The sequence below is a fragment of the Myxocyprinus asiaticus genome, chromosome 3, assembly GCF_019703515.2.
Source record: "Myxocyprinus asiaticus isolate MX2 ecotype Aquarium Trade chromosome 3, UBuf_Myxa_2, whole genome shotgun sequence".
Taxonomy (NCBI): Eukaryota; Metazoa; Chordata; class Actinopteri; order Cypriniformes; family Catostomidae; genus Myxocyprinus; species Myxocyprinus asiaticus.
Window position 1 is genome coordinate 34,555,722 of NC_059346.1, and position 17,194 is coordinate 34,572,915.

General features: G+C 40.4%; 1 protein-coding gene across 1 annotated transcript in view; it reads right to left on the reverse strand.

Moving 5' to 3' along the window:
• LOC127429560 (anthrax toxin receptor 2-like) overlaps positions 1-9,181 on the reverse strand; it is a 100,781-nt gene extending 91,600 nt beyond the window's left edge. The window contains exons 1-2 of the mRNA XM_051678681.1: positions 8,701-9,181; positions 7,087-7,158 (exon numbers count right to left, since the gene is read on the reverse strand). Coding sequence (XP_051534641.1) covers positions 7,087-7,158; positions 8,701-8,936 — 308 coding nt within the window. The 5' untranslated portion in view covers positions 8,937-9,181. The remainder of the gene's footprint in view (positions 1-7,086; positions 7,159-8,700) is intronic.
• Between the last annotated feature and the right edge of the window lie 8,013 nt (positions 9,182-17,194).

A 17,194-nucleotide genomic window follows, 5' to 3' on the forward strand; every position in this document is an offset into this window, starting at 1 on the left:
GCTACTCCCAAAAGTGGTACAGAGTAGATGGCGCATCTGTAAGTACCTGAAGAATTGAGATCTGGTAATCCCAAAATGTTGAACTATATTTTCAAAGGATCTCAACACTCCATTCTCATATAGGTCACCGAGCATATTAACCTCCCTCACAATCCACTCTGTCCAGCAGAAAGGGGACTTTACTAATACATAATTTTGGGTTCAGCCATATGCACAAAGCAACATTTAAATAAATGTCCAAATGAAACTCTCTGGACACTTTTGTCCATACTGCGTGCAAATGCGAGATAACGGGGTGTAACTTGACTTCTCCAGTTAGTTTGATAGAAAGGCTTTGCAATGGCGAAATAGGAGCAAGAAATTCCTGCTCAATACAAAACCAGGGAGGGGCTCTCTCACGTGAAAGTGACCAATGAGCCAAATGTCTGAGATCAAATGCATAATAATAAAACAAAATCTTGGGTAGGCCTAGCCCACCTTTGTCAATCAGCCTATGTAACTTAATAAAATGTAATCTGGGACATTTACCATTCCAAATGAAGGATTTCGCTATGCTATCAAATTATTTTTGAAATAAGAGAATGGGACATCTATAGGGAGAGACTGTAGCAAGTAGTTGAATTTTGGAATACAATTCATTTTAATAACATTGACCTTCCCAGTCACAGATAAATTTAATGAAGCACACCTGCCCACATCACTCAAAAACCTTTTTATTAAAGGGTCAAAATTAACTCTAACTAAATCACACAAATTTGCTGGGAATAAAATACCAAAAACTTAATGCCCTGTTTGGGCCACTGGAAGGCGCCCAGCTGAAAAGCCGTTACTGGGCAGTACGCTGTCAGAGACATAGCTTCAGATTTAGACCAACTCACTCTGTATCCTGAGAATTTAGAAAAATAATTAATAAATCTGTGGAGGCAAGGCATAGATCTAGTAAGGTTGGAGACAAATAACAAAACATCACCTGCATAAAACAAAAGCTTATGCGACACACCTCCCGCCACCACCCCTGGAAAATCATCCTCCTTTCTTATTGCGGCTGCTAATGGTTCCAGTGCAAGACAGAACAATAAGGAGGAAATTGGGCAACCCTGCCGGGTGCCCCTATCCAGAGTAAAATAATCTAAAATTAATCCATTTGTTTGAACCGCTCCTACCGGGTATCTATAAAGTAACTTAATCCACCAAATAAAAGTATTCATTTCAACCCATACATTTCCAAAATCTTAAAAAGATAATTCCATTCTACCATATCAAACGTCTTTTCGGCGTCAAGTGAGATGGCAGCGACTGGAGTCTGATCGTTCACCACTGCCCACGTGACATTAATGAAACACCTAATGTTATCAGAAGAGTTACGGCCCTGAATAAACCCCACCTGATCTATATGCATAAGAGACAATATTTTAACGTCTAACTGGATCAGGGAAATTGGATGGTAACTCTTACACTCGCTTGGATCTTTGTCCATTTTAAGAATCAGACTGATTCTTAAAAGCTTTCCATTATTTAATGATTCCATATAAACTTCTAGCAAAAGTGGAGCCAGTTCTGTAGCATAAAATCTAAAAAATTCAGCAGCAAAGCCATCTGGCCCCAGAGCCTTGCCTGTAGGCAAGGCCTTAATTACCTCGCCAAGCTCCTCCAAGGTTATCTTAGGATCAAAATAATTTTTTTGCTCAGCCATCACTTTATGATGTTTTAATGGTTCCACAAAGTTTCTAATATCCTCTTCAGTAGACGAAGACGTGGAACTATAAAGATCAAGATAGAATTCTTTAAAAGCATTATTAATATCAATGGCCGAGGCAAATATTTCACCACCAGCAGATTTCACTGAGGGAATGGTGGAAAAAGACTCTCTCTGTTTTATATATCTAGCCAGAAGTTTCCCTGCCTTGTCCCCCTGACTCTTGCCCTGAATAGCCAAAACTCCACCTTCAGCGACAAAATAGTATTATATCTGTATTTCAATCGGGTCAATTCTCTGAGGCCATTAGACGACATTCGGCGCTTCAGCTCTGCATTGGCACTTCCCACACCTCCCAGTCTAAGTCGACTCCCAGGCTTGTGGCCTGCTCAGGGTCATCAATTTAAGCACGTAAGTGTCTTTTAATGTCTTCATAGCCCGAAGATTTTGAATTCTTTTACATATTGTCCTCCTAGAACAGTTATGGAACAAAGTGTATCGAATCGCACTGGTTTATGTCATTAAAAGTATTAAAACTAGAAAAGTGCACAGAGCTCGCCATTCACACGTCTGATCCTCACATGGTGTCATGTGACTCTCATATGTCTTCAAGTGTGTATGAAAATGAATAACCCCACATGGTGAAAACCAGATGGAAAGTTAATCTTAATCTGAGGATCTATATATGTCATAAAATACACACAGAATAATTAACCCCTTCAAAACCAGAGGTAGGGAGGGAGGTTTTATTCTATTGGAAGGGATTGTGACTTCTAGTGGGAGTAAATTGGATAGCGGCCTACACTGGCAGCTGTATTAAAATTATAACAGGTAGCCCGCCTGTAATAAGCAGCTCGGGCTCACCCGCTGGGTGAAGGAATAGTAGCTCTCTAGACAGAGCGGACTCGCAAAGTGATGGATGCCACATCTAGGTTATAAAACCTTGCAAACGTGATCTGTGAAGACCATCCTGCTGCAAAGCATATATCCTATAGGGATATATACCATTTGTCCATGCCCATGAGGAAGCCATGCCTCTAGTTGAACGCGCCTTTATGCCAATAGGGACTCATAAGTGAGGGCGATAGCACCAATTGTCCAGTGAGAGAGCCTTTGTTTGGAGAAAGACATGCCTTTTGTGCATCCTTCATAACAAACGAAGTGCTGATCTGACAGTCTAAACTGGCGAGTGCACTCTGCATACATGTGCAATATTCGCACGGGGCATAATAAATGCGCTAACTGCTCCTCATCCGAATTAGATGGTGGAGAAGAGAAAGCTTGTAGGTGCACTATCTGAGCCCTGAAGGGTGTGGAAAGAACCTTAGGCACATAGCCTTTTTTTGGGTTTGATTGTGGCCTTTGAAAGCCCTGGTGCGAATTCCAGACATGAACTGCCAACCAACAGCACCTGTATATCACCAAATCATTTTACTGAGGCCAGAGCCAACAGCAGTGCAGTCTTTTAAGAGAGCAAATGCAACTCAATGGATTCCAATGGTTTGAACGGGGGGGTTCGTGAAAATCTTAGCAGGGTAGGGGGGGTTCAAGGGCATCGCTCTCCTAAGGAAATGATCAGATCACGTCTGCCTATAGAGGAACGAGCCTCTGGGATGTGAAATGCCGATATGGCCACTACATAGACCTTAAAGCTACACTATGTAACTTTTTTTTGTTAAAAAATAGGATTGGCCGAAGCCCGCCGTCTTTTTTCATTACAATAAATAGCGGCTGTAAAACCCTTTGTGATTTTGGCAGTCTGTAACAATCTCTATTCTGTCTTTCGCGAGGAGATTGTGAATCTCTGCCTGTAATAACGGCATGTCTCATGGCGCAACCGTGGACGGTATAATGCCACGGGGTTCGCGCTGAGGCAGGCGAGGCTTCCATTTGGATCACGGTTTACATGGGCTCACCAATGGCTTGGTGGTGGCTCTTGGCTGCGCTGAGGTGGCAGGAGAGGGGTGTTTCACTGGGCGCTGGCTTGAAGCAGTGCGTGAGCAGGGCAGATGAGAGGGACACTTTTCTTAGTCACAAAGAGCTTTATCGCTTGCGACTGCTTTTGTGCCTACTGGCGGCGGCCATCTGCAGGAACCACTCGTCTAGGCGAGTTATTACCAGCTCCTCTGGAGGGGACCACTCGAGACCGAGCTCTTCAACCGCCTGTGTGAGGACGCGAAGAAGATCTCTTTCAGTGGCCAATGCCAATGCAGCATCCTCCATGGACCATTCTCCCATGTCCGATGCCACAAGACACATGGCATCATTATCATCGTCAGTCCCGACAAATACGACAACACCGCGCTCATTCACAGAGGGCCGGCACGTGCGTACTGCACTGACGAAGACGCTGCGTGGGGCTCATGGGGCTTGCGCCGGTGTGAGATCCTCCTTGGGTTCTTCCATCTCTACCTCGTGGTCCCTCTATGCTTCCTCATGTGGTCCCTCTAGACTTAAGACGGAGGGAGCAGTAGGGAGGGCATGGGAGGTGGAATCATCTCTCAGAATGAGGGCGACCCTAGAGCGGATCATTTTGAGAATCGTGTCCTCACAGTGAGCGCAGTCTGTCCCCATGAGAGCTGCTTCGGCGTGGGTGCAGCCCAGGCAGCGACCGCAGCTCTAATGTTGCTCTGACGGAGCAATGTGTTGCTCACAGGAACACTTGCGATATGACATCTTTAAAAAGATGCGTACACACAAGCAGCACTTTTAGTGTGTTTTACATCACTTGGACGGAATTATATTATATATTAAAAAGATACAGCTCCTGCCTGGATGCTGCAGACAGCGGGTAGTTGTCTCGCTGAGTGAAGAACCCGATCTGGCGGCAAAGCGGAGATACTTCTTCACCGGAAATCTAGAGGGAGCGGGTGAATCTTCGCTGCAGGCGCTGGACTCAGGCGAAGAACGTCCTAATGCGTCTGCAGGGAATCCCATCCGCTGAAGGGTGTCTGTTGATGGCAAAGAGAGTGCTTATCAAGATGAGATGATCCATCGCAGTCAAGACGAGATGATGTCGGTTTTGTAGGAAGAAAAATCTGAAGAAATTATGTTTGAGCATCCACTTATATAGGGCAAATGTGCACCTAAAGGGGAGGGCTCAAACATCATTGCCAAACTAGGTCGTGGAAAATGGATTTTCCCCATAGCGTTCATTGCAATGTCAAGTGAACTGAATCGATAGGGAACTCATTTTTATTTGGGCACATCTATCTTGCGCTGACTGACAGGATGACAAAGAGCGCGAGCGCATGCCGTCATTGCCATGGTAACCATATACATTTCAGCGGATTTGCTGAAAGGCTAGAATGAAAGCATCGTCAAATCAACGTTCAATGCATCGAAATTGCTTCTCTTCTCTGCAAATGATGCCAAAGATTGTGTCGAGGCATAGATCTGGGGAAGGCTACAAAAAAATTTCGCCTACATTGAAGGTTCCCAAGAGCACAGTGGCCTCCATAATTCTTAAATGGAAGAAGTCTGGAACAACTAGGACTCTTCCTAGAGCTCGTCGCCCCACCAAACTGAGCAATCGGGGGAGAAGGGCCTTGGTAAGAGAGGTGACCAAGAACCCAATGGTCACTCTGGTCGAGCTACAGAGATCATGTGTGGAGATGGGAGAAACTTGCAGAAGGACAACCATCACTGCAATACTCCACCAATCTAGGCTTTATGGCAAAGTGGCCAGAAGAAAGCCTCTCCTCAGTGCAAGACACATAAAAAAGCACCTAAAGGACTCTTAGACTGTGAGAAACAAAATTCTCTGATCTGATGAAACGAAGATTGAACTGTTTGGCCTCAATTCCAAGCGTCATGTCTGGAGGAAACTAGGCACCGCTCATCACCTGCACAATACCATCCCAACGGTGAAGCATAGTGGTGGTATTATCATGCTGTGGGTGTGTTTTTCAGCGGCAGGGACTGGGGGACTGGTCAGGGTTGAAGGAAAGCAGAACACAGCAAAATACAGAGATATCCTTAATGAAAACCTGGTCCAGAGCGCTCAGGACCTCAGACTGGGCCGAAGGTTCACCTTCCAACAGGACAATGACCCTAAGCACACAGCCAAGACAATGCAAGAGTGGCTTAGGGACTACTCTGTGTATGTCCATGAGTGGACCAGCCAGAGCCTGGACTTCAACCCAATTGAACATCTCTGGAGAGACCTGAAAATGGCTGTCCACCGACGGTCCCCTTCCAACCTGACAGAGCTTGAGAGGATCTGCAGAGAATAATGGTAGAAAATCCCCAAATCCAGGTGTGCAAAGCTTGTCGCATCATACCCAAAAAGACTTGAGGCTGTAATCACTGCCAAAGGAGTTAAGGGTCTGAATACTTCTGTCAATGAGATATTTCAGTTTTTTCTTTTTAATAAATTTGCAAAGTTATCAAAAATCAGCTTTTTTCTTTGTCATTATAGGGTATGGAGTGTAGATTGGTGTGAAAAAATAATATTTTAAAGCATTTTAGCATAAGGCTGCAACATAAAATGTGGAAAAAAATTAAGGGGTCTGAATACTTTCTAAATGCACTGTACTTTTGTCTTGACTTTGCATGGTACCTTAAATATTTTTTTCTTGTGCACCACTTAAAGCTGAAGTGTGTAATTTCTGCACCACTAACATCACCAAACAGAATTGTAAAAATAATCACTGTTTTCAAACAGATTCTAGATTTTAGAAATCTCCCCCAATCTTCCATTGGCTGTAGGGATGGGACGATATGGTTATCTCACAATTCGGTTCAAAATACAATATTAGGTTCAGGATTCGATATAATCTCGATACAATATAATATAACACTTAAATTAGAAAATATTACAGAAAATTCACATTTTATTAATTCATATTTTATTATGAAATTGTATATATAATAATGATATGAGCTATCACTGTTTGAAAGAATGTGTACAATTTACAAGCAATCGTCTTGTATCGTATCGTATTGTATCGTATCATATCATGAAATTTGTGTATCGTTACATCCCTATCTGTAATCATTTATTTGCCCTCATGTTGTTCCAAACCCGCATGACTTTCTTTCTTCCTTGGAACACAAAAGGAGATGTTAAGCAGAGTGTTAGTCTCAGACACCATTTACTTTCATTGCATATTTTTTTTTTTCTGCCATATTTTATTCATACAATAAAAGTGAATGGTGACTGAGGCTGCCAGTACCTGACATTCTGCCTAACATCTCCTTTTGTGTTCCACAGAGGAAAGAAAGTCATATGGGTTTGGAACTAGAGTTCCTTTGGAATGAATGTGAGAAAATTAAAACAAAGGACTAACTGGAAGAGGTAACCCTTTAAATGTTTGTTTATAATTGCCATTTGGGTTTTAATAAAAATTGTAATAGAAAAGAAAAACAAAGAAAACAGAACAATTTACCTCACAAATCTGTCTGTAAGATTTTTGACGAAGTCATAGATCTGACCCCAGTCAGTCGAAACACTACCGGATCTGTAATAAAGTTTATGATAAAAAAGTCAGCACTAAATAAGAAAAGAAACAGGCTCCAGCTTAAATCAATTACACAAATCCTTAAGTCAAATATCAGCTTTAGAATGGAACATGTGGTTACTCTAAGAGTTGTGCTGTTGATTAGACTGTGACAAAGAACTTGTTATGTCAGCTAAGTTAACACATGACTGTCTATAAACTGCTCAAAACAGACCCTGTCCCTGTGCTACAAAAATAACACATTGAGTCATGTCACTTCATTACAACTGATGGCCACATCAGTTCTCAGGAATGATACCATTGCATCATTCCAACACCCAACAAACTAGTGGTCAAACATATAGGTTTTAAAAGGCCAAAGTTCATACCAATATATAGAAAGGAGAGTGGCTGATGGCCTGTATTGTGCTGATATACACATAATTCAATTTGATAATGTGAAATCTTACAATAAATGACATGTAACAGTGAACGCACAAGGTTTGCCAAGATGAACAATGAACACTCCACAAATCAACATCAAATAAAGTTCCTATTCTACGTATATATACCTATTGTATATGTGCATACCCAGCACATCCCATCATTTTGATCATTTTCCATATTGAGGTATTTCACAACATAAATTACAATAAATAGTTCAAATGGAATGATACTAGAAAGTAGACCTCTTAAGCCTCCGAAATTAACTTCAATGCAACCCAGTGTCTTTAAAGAAAAAAGTGTGTAAAATGTGTCCTTGATGTAATAGCTACAAGGTAATTGAACTAATAATTATAATCCATTGCATGTGGTGAGAACATAAAACACAACCAATAGGTAACTAGAAAATCATTTTTATGCAATGTCTTCTTCCTTGTCTTAAACCAAGGTCAGAGAATCTAGATGAGACCATCAGATAACACCAAACCACATTTAATGAAAGGGTCTGTTGTGCAGGGAAGTTTCATTTCCGGCAATGGCCACTCAAGGCCATGATGCCTGGCCAGTTCTGTACTGCCCTCAGTTCATAAAAAGAGCAAAGAGCATATATGTGCCATCATACTGTAATATTCCCCAACAATAGACAGACAGATGATAGATAGATAGATAGATAGAGAGATAGACAGACAGACAGACAGATAGAGATAGATAGATAGATAGACAGACAGACAGACAGACAGACAGACAGACAGACAGACAGACAGACAGACAGACAGACAGACAGACAGATAGATAGATAGATAGATAGATAGATAGATAGATAGATAGACTATTTCAGACTTAGTGCCTTGCTGTGTGGCCTCTAAACGATGCTCGTCGCTTTCTATCAGCGCAGATATGAAATCAGGTCAAACTGAGGAAGAGTTGACACTGAGATTTCAACTTCATCAACTTCAACGTTAACTACACACATAAGTCTAGTATAATCTAACTAATATAAAATCATATAAAATGTACCCTTATACATTGATACATTTTGTATTCCTAATTTGGAATTGAGAACAACAGAAATAGAAGGACAGAAAATAGGGTTTCAAGCGTTCAGAGTAAACTACCTACCGGTCCAGAACAAAGTAAAGGTCGTAAGCTCCATGACAAGATGGATGTTCTGCATTAAAAGATGAAATGCAAAAGAAGTAAAGCACTGCCGCTGTTGCGACCGTCCAGTGTTTCTTTGCGACGAGACTTTTCTTTGTCATGACGATGATTGATTGGGCATAAAACTGACTTGAATGATGATTTCTTAAATAATGTGAAACAAAAACAATACCAAGCAGAGAACACCAGCAAAGCATTCACCGGTCTGGCGCAACATGGTCCATTTTATAGCTTTGCAGAAGAGCTCAATTCCTTCCTGCTGTGAAACAGAGGATATGCAACGTCACTAACTCTGATTTCTTCACCCATCCGTTTTACGCCATCCCTAAAACAACCCAGCAGTTCGGTCCAACTTTCGCGGACAATAAACAGTAACCAAAAACGCAGAGTAATAACTTTTTTAAACGTCGCTTGCGAGTTTGGGTAATGCACTTAGTTATACTGCGCGTGCGCGTCCGCCCAGATGTGCAACAAAGGCTTTTGAGGTCAATATGCCGTTTGGCTCGCGCGCACACCCAGCAGCTGTGATTAATGAATCCTCAAACAGGATGTGTGTTAAAATAATGACTGTTTAAATTGCACTAGTTATTTTTCAGTGGGATACTGATAGGATTTATTAGGAATACTCTATTTAACAGTGATTGCATTTGAACTTAGGACTGTTTCTGTTAAGTAACAGACTGCCATGAGCTAAGCCCTTTGTTAATTCATAAATGTGGCAAGATGGCTTTGAGTCATATTGTTTTGTATGATCTGTGTGGGGAAATTTTATGTTCATGCAATAAGTCCTGAAGCGAATATATCCATACCAAACTGTGGTATTAGGCAATTCTAGAAGGTATAACACTGAGTTATGGACAGACAATACAGTGAATTATAAAGATAAATTATGGTTGAAGCAACTGAATAAAGATAAGATGCTTAAATTTAGTTACTGAAATCACTTTCTGTTTTATAAGTAGAGGAAGAGAAACAAAGATCCTGTCTCATCTGACTGACTAGTAGCCAAATGAATAGGAAAACTTACTCCATAACACAGGTTTAATTTCTTTGAATGTACTTTAATATTGAGAACCTTTTGTGTAAATAGATTTTTTTTTTTTTATGAATTCATAATTCCAAGATTCTGCAATACAGTTATTAATCATTTAGTGGGCCAATGTCCAGTAAACTGTTTTGCTTTACTTTACAGGGGGGATATCCAGTGTAGGAATTTTCAAACAAAGCGGTTTGTTTTTCAAACAAGGACAGATGTTTTGAAAAGGATTTTGAGAAATATTTTGGAAATAGATCCTGTCAACCCAAAAAAAAAAATAAATAAAAAAAAATAAATAAAAAAAAAAAAAAAAAAATATATATATATATATATATATATATATATATATATATATATATATATATATATATATATATATATATATATATTATACACACACACACACACACACACACACACACAGTGCAATCAGAAAGTATTCAGAACCCTTCGTTTTTGTTTTTTCGAATTTTGTTATGTTGCAGCCTTATGCTAAAATGCTTTAAATTATTTTTATTTATTTTTTCACATCAATCTACACTCCATACCCCATAATGACAAAGCAAAAAACAGATTTTTGATAACTTTGCAAATTTATTAGAAAGAAAAAACTGAAATATCACATTGACATAAGTATTCAGACCCATAACTCAGTACTTAGTCGAAGCACCTTTGGCAGCGATTACAGCTTCAAGTCTTTTTGGGTATGCGACAAGCTTTGCACACCTGGATTTGGGGATTTTCTGCCATTCTTCTCTGCAGATCCTCTCAAGCTCTGTCAGGTTGAATGGGGACCATCGGTGGATAGCCATTTTCAGGTCTCTTTAGAGATGTTTGATTGGGTTCAAGTCCGGGCTCTGGCTGGGCCACTCAAGGACATTCACAGAGTAATCCCTAAGCCACTCTTGCATTGTCTTGGCTGTGTGCTTAGGGTCATTGTCCTGTTGGAAAGTGAACCTTCGGCCTGAGGTCCTGAGTCTGAGGTCCTGAGCACTCTGAGTCTGAGGTCCTGAGCACTCTGGACCAGGTTTTCATTAAGGATATCTCTGTATTTTGCTGCGTTCAGCTTTCCTTCAACCCTGACCAGTCCCCCAGTCCCTGCTGCTGAAAAAAACCCCACAGCATGATGATACCACCACTATGCTTCACCGTTGGGATGGTATTGTCAGATGATGAGTGGTGCCTAGTTTCCTCCAGACATAGCACTTGGAATTGAGGCCAAACAGTTCAATCTTCATTTCATCAGACCAGAGAATCTTGTTTCTCACAGTCTGAGAGTCCTTTAGGTGCTTTTTTATGTGTCTTACACTTCTGTATGGCCACTCTGCCATAAAGCCCAGATCGGTGGATTGTTGCAGTGATGGTTGTCCTTCTGCAAGTTTCTCCCATCTCCACACATGATCTCTGTAGCTCAACCATAGTGACCATCGGGTTCTTGGTCTCCTCTCTTACCAAGGCCCTTCTCCACTGATTGCTCAGTTTGGCCAGGCGGCCAGCTCTAGGAAGAGTCCTAGTTGTTCCACACTTCTTCCATTTAAGAATTATGGAGGCCATTGTGCTCTTGGGAACCTTCAATGCAGCCGAACATTTTTTGTAGCCTTCCCTAGATCTGTGCATCGACACAATCCTGTCTCTGAACTCCGCAGGCAGTTCCTTTGAGCTCATGGCTTGGTTTTAGCTCTGATATGCATTTTCAGCTGTGAGAACTTATATAGACAGTTGTTTGCCTTTCAAATCATGTCCAATTAATTGAATTTGCCACAGGTGGACTCCAATCAGGTGGGATGCACCTGATCTACATTTCAAGTGTTATAGCAAAGGGTCTGAATACTTAAGTCAATGTGATATTTCAGTTATCAAAAATCTGGTTTTTGCTTTGTCATTATGGGGTATGGAGTGTAGATTGATGTGAAAAAAATAATAATTTAAAGCATTTTAGCATAAGTCTGCAACATAACAAAATGTGAAAAAAATGAAGGGGTCTGAATACTTTCTGAATGCACTGTATATGTACACACACACAAATACACACACACATGTTGGTGCAGCTATCATTATGAGGACTCTCCATAGACATAATTATTTTTATACTGTACAAACTATAGGTTCTATCCCCTAAACCTAACCTTCACAAAAAACTTTCTGCATTTTTACATTTTCAATAAAACATAGTTTAGTATGTTTTTTAAGCAATTTAAATTATGGGGACACTAGAAATATCCTCATAAACCACATTTATAGCATAGTACCCTTGTAATTACCAGTTTGTAACCTAAACAAAAGTCCTCATAAACCACTTAAACCTGCCTACACACACACACACACACACACACACACACACACACACACACACACACACTGTATACTGAATTAATAAATAAATAATAGACTTCACAGAGCATTCATAAGTAGGGTAGAAAATTGCTTCACTAGTATGCTCTTCCTCTGAATCAGTGATAGGACTCGTTTATTTACTTTCCATTCACATTGTTAATTGCCATAATTACCAACAATCGATGGAAGTATAATTTTTGCTTTTTGATTCAAACTTTTGAAAATAAATGTGATTAAAGATGGAGTTTTGTGAAATACAATGTATATAATGTCATGCTTTGAGTAGCAGAATCCACCATTATCCATCATGAATGTTTAATAAGGCCACAAAACAAACACAATCAAATCTTCATAATTAGCATAGATTATATTGATAATTGTTATATAGGCAGATGATGGATCTGAAGTGGTGTGCTATTGTAAACACTGTTTGTGTTTACATGCTTGATTATGGTGATGTACTGAAGATTTCAGCGGAATGCTAGAAGTTCTATTCCGTTAGTTTGTCATGGACATTATAGTGGTAAGAATAATTGGAAATGACAGGGGAAACAATTCAACTAATTGTGAAATGCATTGAGGTGTTGAAACTCATTATCAGGGAGTCCATAACAAAATACAAAGGTGTATCCATCATTTTTATCTCCTGTGAAACAGTAAACAACAGTCAAGAAACAAAGTAAATTGTATATAAATAAAATAAAATAAATAAAATACTCAATTTGGTTTTAAAATCCTTCTTTCTCTGCTTTACTCTATGTGCAAGACTGACAGCTGCACATGTGAATGTGAATATGCTGTAGGCCTATACTGTAGATAAGTGGGTAAAAGGCTAAATTCAGACTCAAAGGACAACTCAGTGCATACTTTGACTTTTTTCTTTCTTTCAGTTAAACTCATTCAGAAACATGTTGCACATTGACAGGACCTCAGTGCTACAGATTGGTTGGATTTAAAAAGTATTTAACAATGCTCAATGAAACATGGGCCCAAAGCAGGTGATGGGGTCATCTTTAGGGGACTTTAAATTGTCTCTAAAAGCAGAACTGTTGAGGTACTATGGATTTCAGTGCTGATACATAAACCAAAATATAATGTGGCCATAAATCTAGTCAATCTACAGTGTAAAACAAATCAAATGTTAAAAACAACTCTAAAAAATACTTTAGAGAAAATTATGCTATAATAAAAAATTAAGCTGTAATGTCTTAGAATCATCACTGTGCAGTTTAATAAAAACATTATTGTAGATTATGCCTTAAAAATGTTTTAATAATATTTGTAATTAGACCCCCAGTGAGCAAGCCAAAGGCAACTGTGGCAAGGAACACAAAACTCCATAAGATGTTGGTTAATGGAGAAAAATAACCTTGGGGGAAACCAGGCTCACTGTGGGGGCCAGTTCCCCTCTGGCTAAACAGCATGAATATAATGCCAATATTAGTTATATACACTATATTGCCAAAAGTATTCGCTCACCCATCCAAATAATTGAATTCAGGTGTTCCAATCACTTCCATGGCCACAGGTGTATAAAATGAAGCACCTAGGCATGCAGACTGCTTCTACAAACATTTGTGAAAGAATGGGCCGCTCTCAGGAGCTCAGTGAATTCCAGCGTGGTACTGTGATAGGATGCCACCTGTGCAACAAGTCCAGTCGTGAAATTTCCTTGCTACTAAATATTCCACAGTCAACTGTCAGTGGTATTATAACAAAGTGGAAGCGATTGGGAATGACAGCAACTCAGCCACTAAGTGGTAGGCCACGTAAAATGACAGAGCGGGGTCAGCGGATGCTAAGGCGCATAGTGCGCAGAGGTCGCCAACTTTCTGCAGAGTCAATCGCTACAGACCTCCAAAGTTCATGTGGCCTTCAGATTAGCTCAAGAACAGTGCGTAGAGAGCTTCATGGAATGGGTTTCCATGGCCGAGCAGCTGCATCCAAGCCATACATCACCAAGTGCAATGCAAAGCGTCGGATGCAGTGGTGTAAAGCACGCCACCACTGGACTCTAGAGCAGTGGAGACGCGTTCTCTGGAGTGACGAATCATGCTTCTCCATCTGGCAATCTGATGGACGAGTCTGGGTTTGGCGGTTGCCAGGAGAACGGTACTTGTCTGACTGCATTGTGCCAACTGGGAAGTTTGGTGGAGGGGGATTATGGTGTGGGGTTGTTTTTCAGGAGCTGGGCTTGGCCCCTTAGTTCCAGTGAAAGGAACTCTGAATGCTTCAGCATACCAAGAGATTTTGGACAATTCCATGCTCCCAACTTTGTGGGAACAGTTTGAGGATGGCCCCTTCCTGTTCCAACATGACTGCGCACCAGTGCACAAAGCAAGGTCCATAAAGACATGGATGAGCGAGTTTGGTGTGGAAGAACTTGACTGGCCTGCACAGAGTCCTGACCTCAACCCGATAGAGCACCTTTGGGATGAATTAGAGCGAAGACTGCGAGCCAGGCCGTCTCGTCCAACATCAGTGTCTGACCTCACAAATGCACTTCTGGAAGAATGGTCAAAAATTCCCATAAACACACTCCTAAACCTTGTGGAAAGCCTTCCCAGAAGAGTTGAAGCTGTTATAGCTGCAAAGGGTGGGCCGACATCATATTAAACCCTATGGATTAAGAAAGGGATGTCACTTAAGTTCATATGCGTCTAAAGGCAGATGAGCGAATACTTTTGGCAATATAGTGTATGTCTAGCACAAAACATGGTTTAAATTAGTAAACCAAGTAAATGTTAGGGGCCAATGTTTAAACAAACTGATTTTGTATGAAATGTAAGATTAATGACTACAAATCTTTGAAGTCCATCCTGAATTAACCATGGAAGTGCACACAGATGCATTTTCCTTTGCTATTTGGCCTATGAAGTCTTTAGCTGGCAATTAGTTGATTGTCTATGTATTCCAGTGAGTGTAGTCCATCCTTTGACCAAGGTGATGCAGGCAGAGGTCATTGCAGTTTGACTGGAAGATTGTGGATGTTCATTATGGTAAATTCCATCCTAAGTCCATGGTTCAAGCAGTGTCTAGTGAATAATGTCTTAAGGTTGGAGTTGGCAGCAGTTCATCCACTGTGAAGTCCATTGTATTAGACTGAAGTGATGTCTGGCTGGCACAGACTGCAGTTAGTCATCATCACTCTGCGACACATAGCAGTGGGAGTCAGACATAAGGCAGGACCAGAGATGGTGTGATGAAGTATTTTAGTGATAGTTAGGGGTAGTACTGACTGACAAAGGCAGAGCCCAGATGACGTCACTCACCTGTGCACATGCATCCTGAAAGGGAGAAAAAGAGGATAGTTTTTAACTAGGCCACACACAGAGTCTGTCACACATGTACTTTGTTTGTCGCCGTGGATCATCATCCCTTTAATGGACTACTGATGTCGCCTTTTCGTGAAAATTGTCACATTATGATTGTTGCTTGCACTTTTATTATCACCACCATTTTAATATTGAACTGAACTGTATCTACGCCATGGCTGGAACGGGAAACCTGACCTCCACACTGCACGCCAACTGGTCAGAGTGACGCCAAGCCAACAGGTGAGTGGCTTTTCTCTGGGCAACTCCTAGATGACACATACACACACATCCATCCATACATTTTGGTAGGACTGACTCCCATGTTATATCGCATCAGCAAGGGACAGTTCAGCTTGTACGTTACAAACAGGCGGAAGCCTGTTCAGCGTAGTCCCTAGACATAAACTTTTGTAGCGTGTTTGCTGGCAGGGTTCAGTGTCTTAACACAGGGTCTCGCAGACTGCGGTAACCTCAGGATATGTATCCCAAGGTTGAGACAGGGTAACAAATAGAATTATAGTAGCGTAGATACCATTCACTTTAAAGGTGCACTCTGTAATTTTTTCCACATTAAAAAAGGTTATACTCTTAAAGAAATTAATAGTAATTTTGAAACAAATGTATAAAATCATGATGACTCAGTTTAGATGAAGTCTCTTGTCATATCAGTAACCTTATAAAAGCTGTTTTATTCTTCACTGAGAGGGTTTCCTCATGGGGACTGCCATGTTAGGATCACATGACCAGCCGTATACTACTTAATCTCAGTAACTGCCATTTTATTGGACACGTTCACTTGTAGATTTAACTAATCAAGGCTTACTGTGAATACTGACTTTCTGCAACGGCATCTATAACTAAAAACTATTGTGTTTAAATGATGCTTCATCCATGCCCCTAGCTGTCAGTGTAGTTCCAACACAGCATGAACAAAAATTACTGAGTGCACCTTTAAAGCAGAGTTATAGAATATGAGAAGTGTTTCCAGTTCCAGCAGACCTGACCAATGCAGCATAACTATGAGCTGGTGGATAAATTAGGTGTATGCCTGGCTGAATAGATGAGTCTTTAGTGTAGACCTAAACTGAGAGAGTGTGTCTGAGTTCCAAACAATGCTAGGAAGACTATTCGATAGGAGCCAGATAGGAAAAGGTTCTCCTTTCTTTTGTGGAATTATATATTCTAGGTATTATTACCAGGCCAGAATTTTTTAATCGTATTGAATGTGATGAAATATAGCATGATAGAACTTCACTTAAGTACAATGGAGATAGACCATTCAAAGTTTTGTAAGTAATTAACAGAATTTTAAAACTAATCCGAAATTTAACAGGAAGCCAATGTAGTGATGATAAAATGGGGCTGATATAATCATACAGTATTTCTTGGTTCTAGTTAGCACTCTAGCTGCTGCATTTTGAATCAAATGTAGTTTATTTGTTGAACCTGCAGAACATCCTCCCAGTAACGCATTACAATAATCTAGTTTTGAGTTCATGAAAGCATTTTGGCATCAGACATAAAGAGCATGTTCCATAACTTAGCAATATTTCTGAGGTGAAAGAATGCTGTTCTACAAACATTGGAAATGTGATTTTCAAAGGACAGATTGCTATCAAATATAAGTAGAAGACGACGTAACAGTGTATCCGCCAAGAGTCCAGATATATATTAGGGGCTTATTTTTAGAGGTTTACAGGTTGGTCCAATAATTAGTACCTCTGTTTTGTCAGAATTGAGTAGAAGGAAATTTCTAGCCATCCAATCT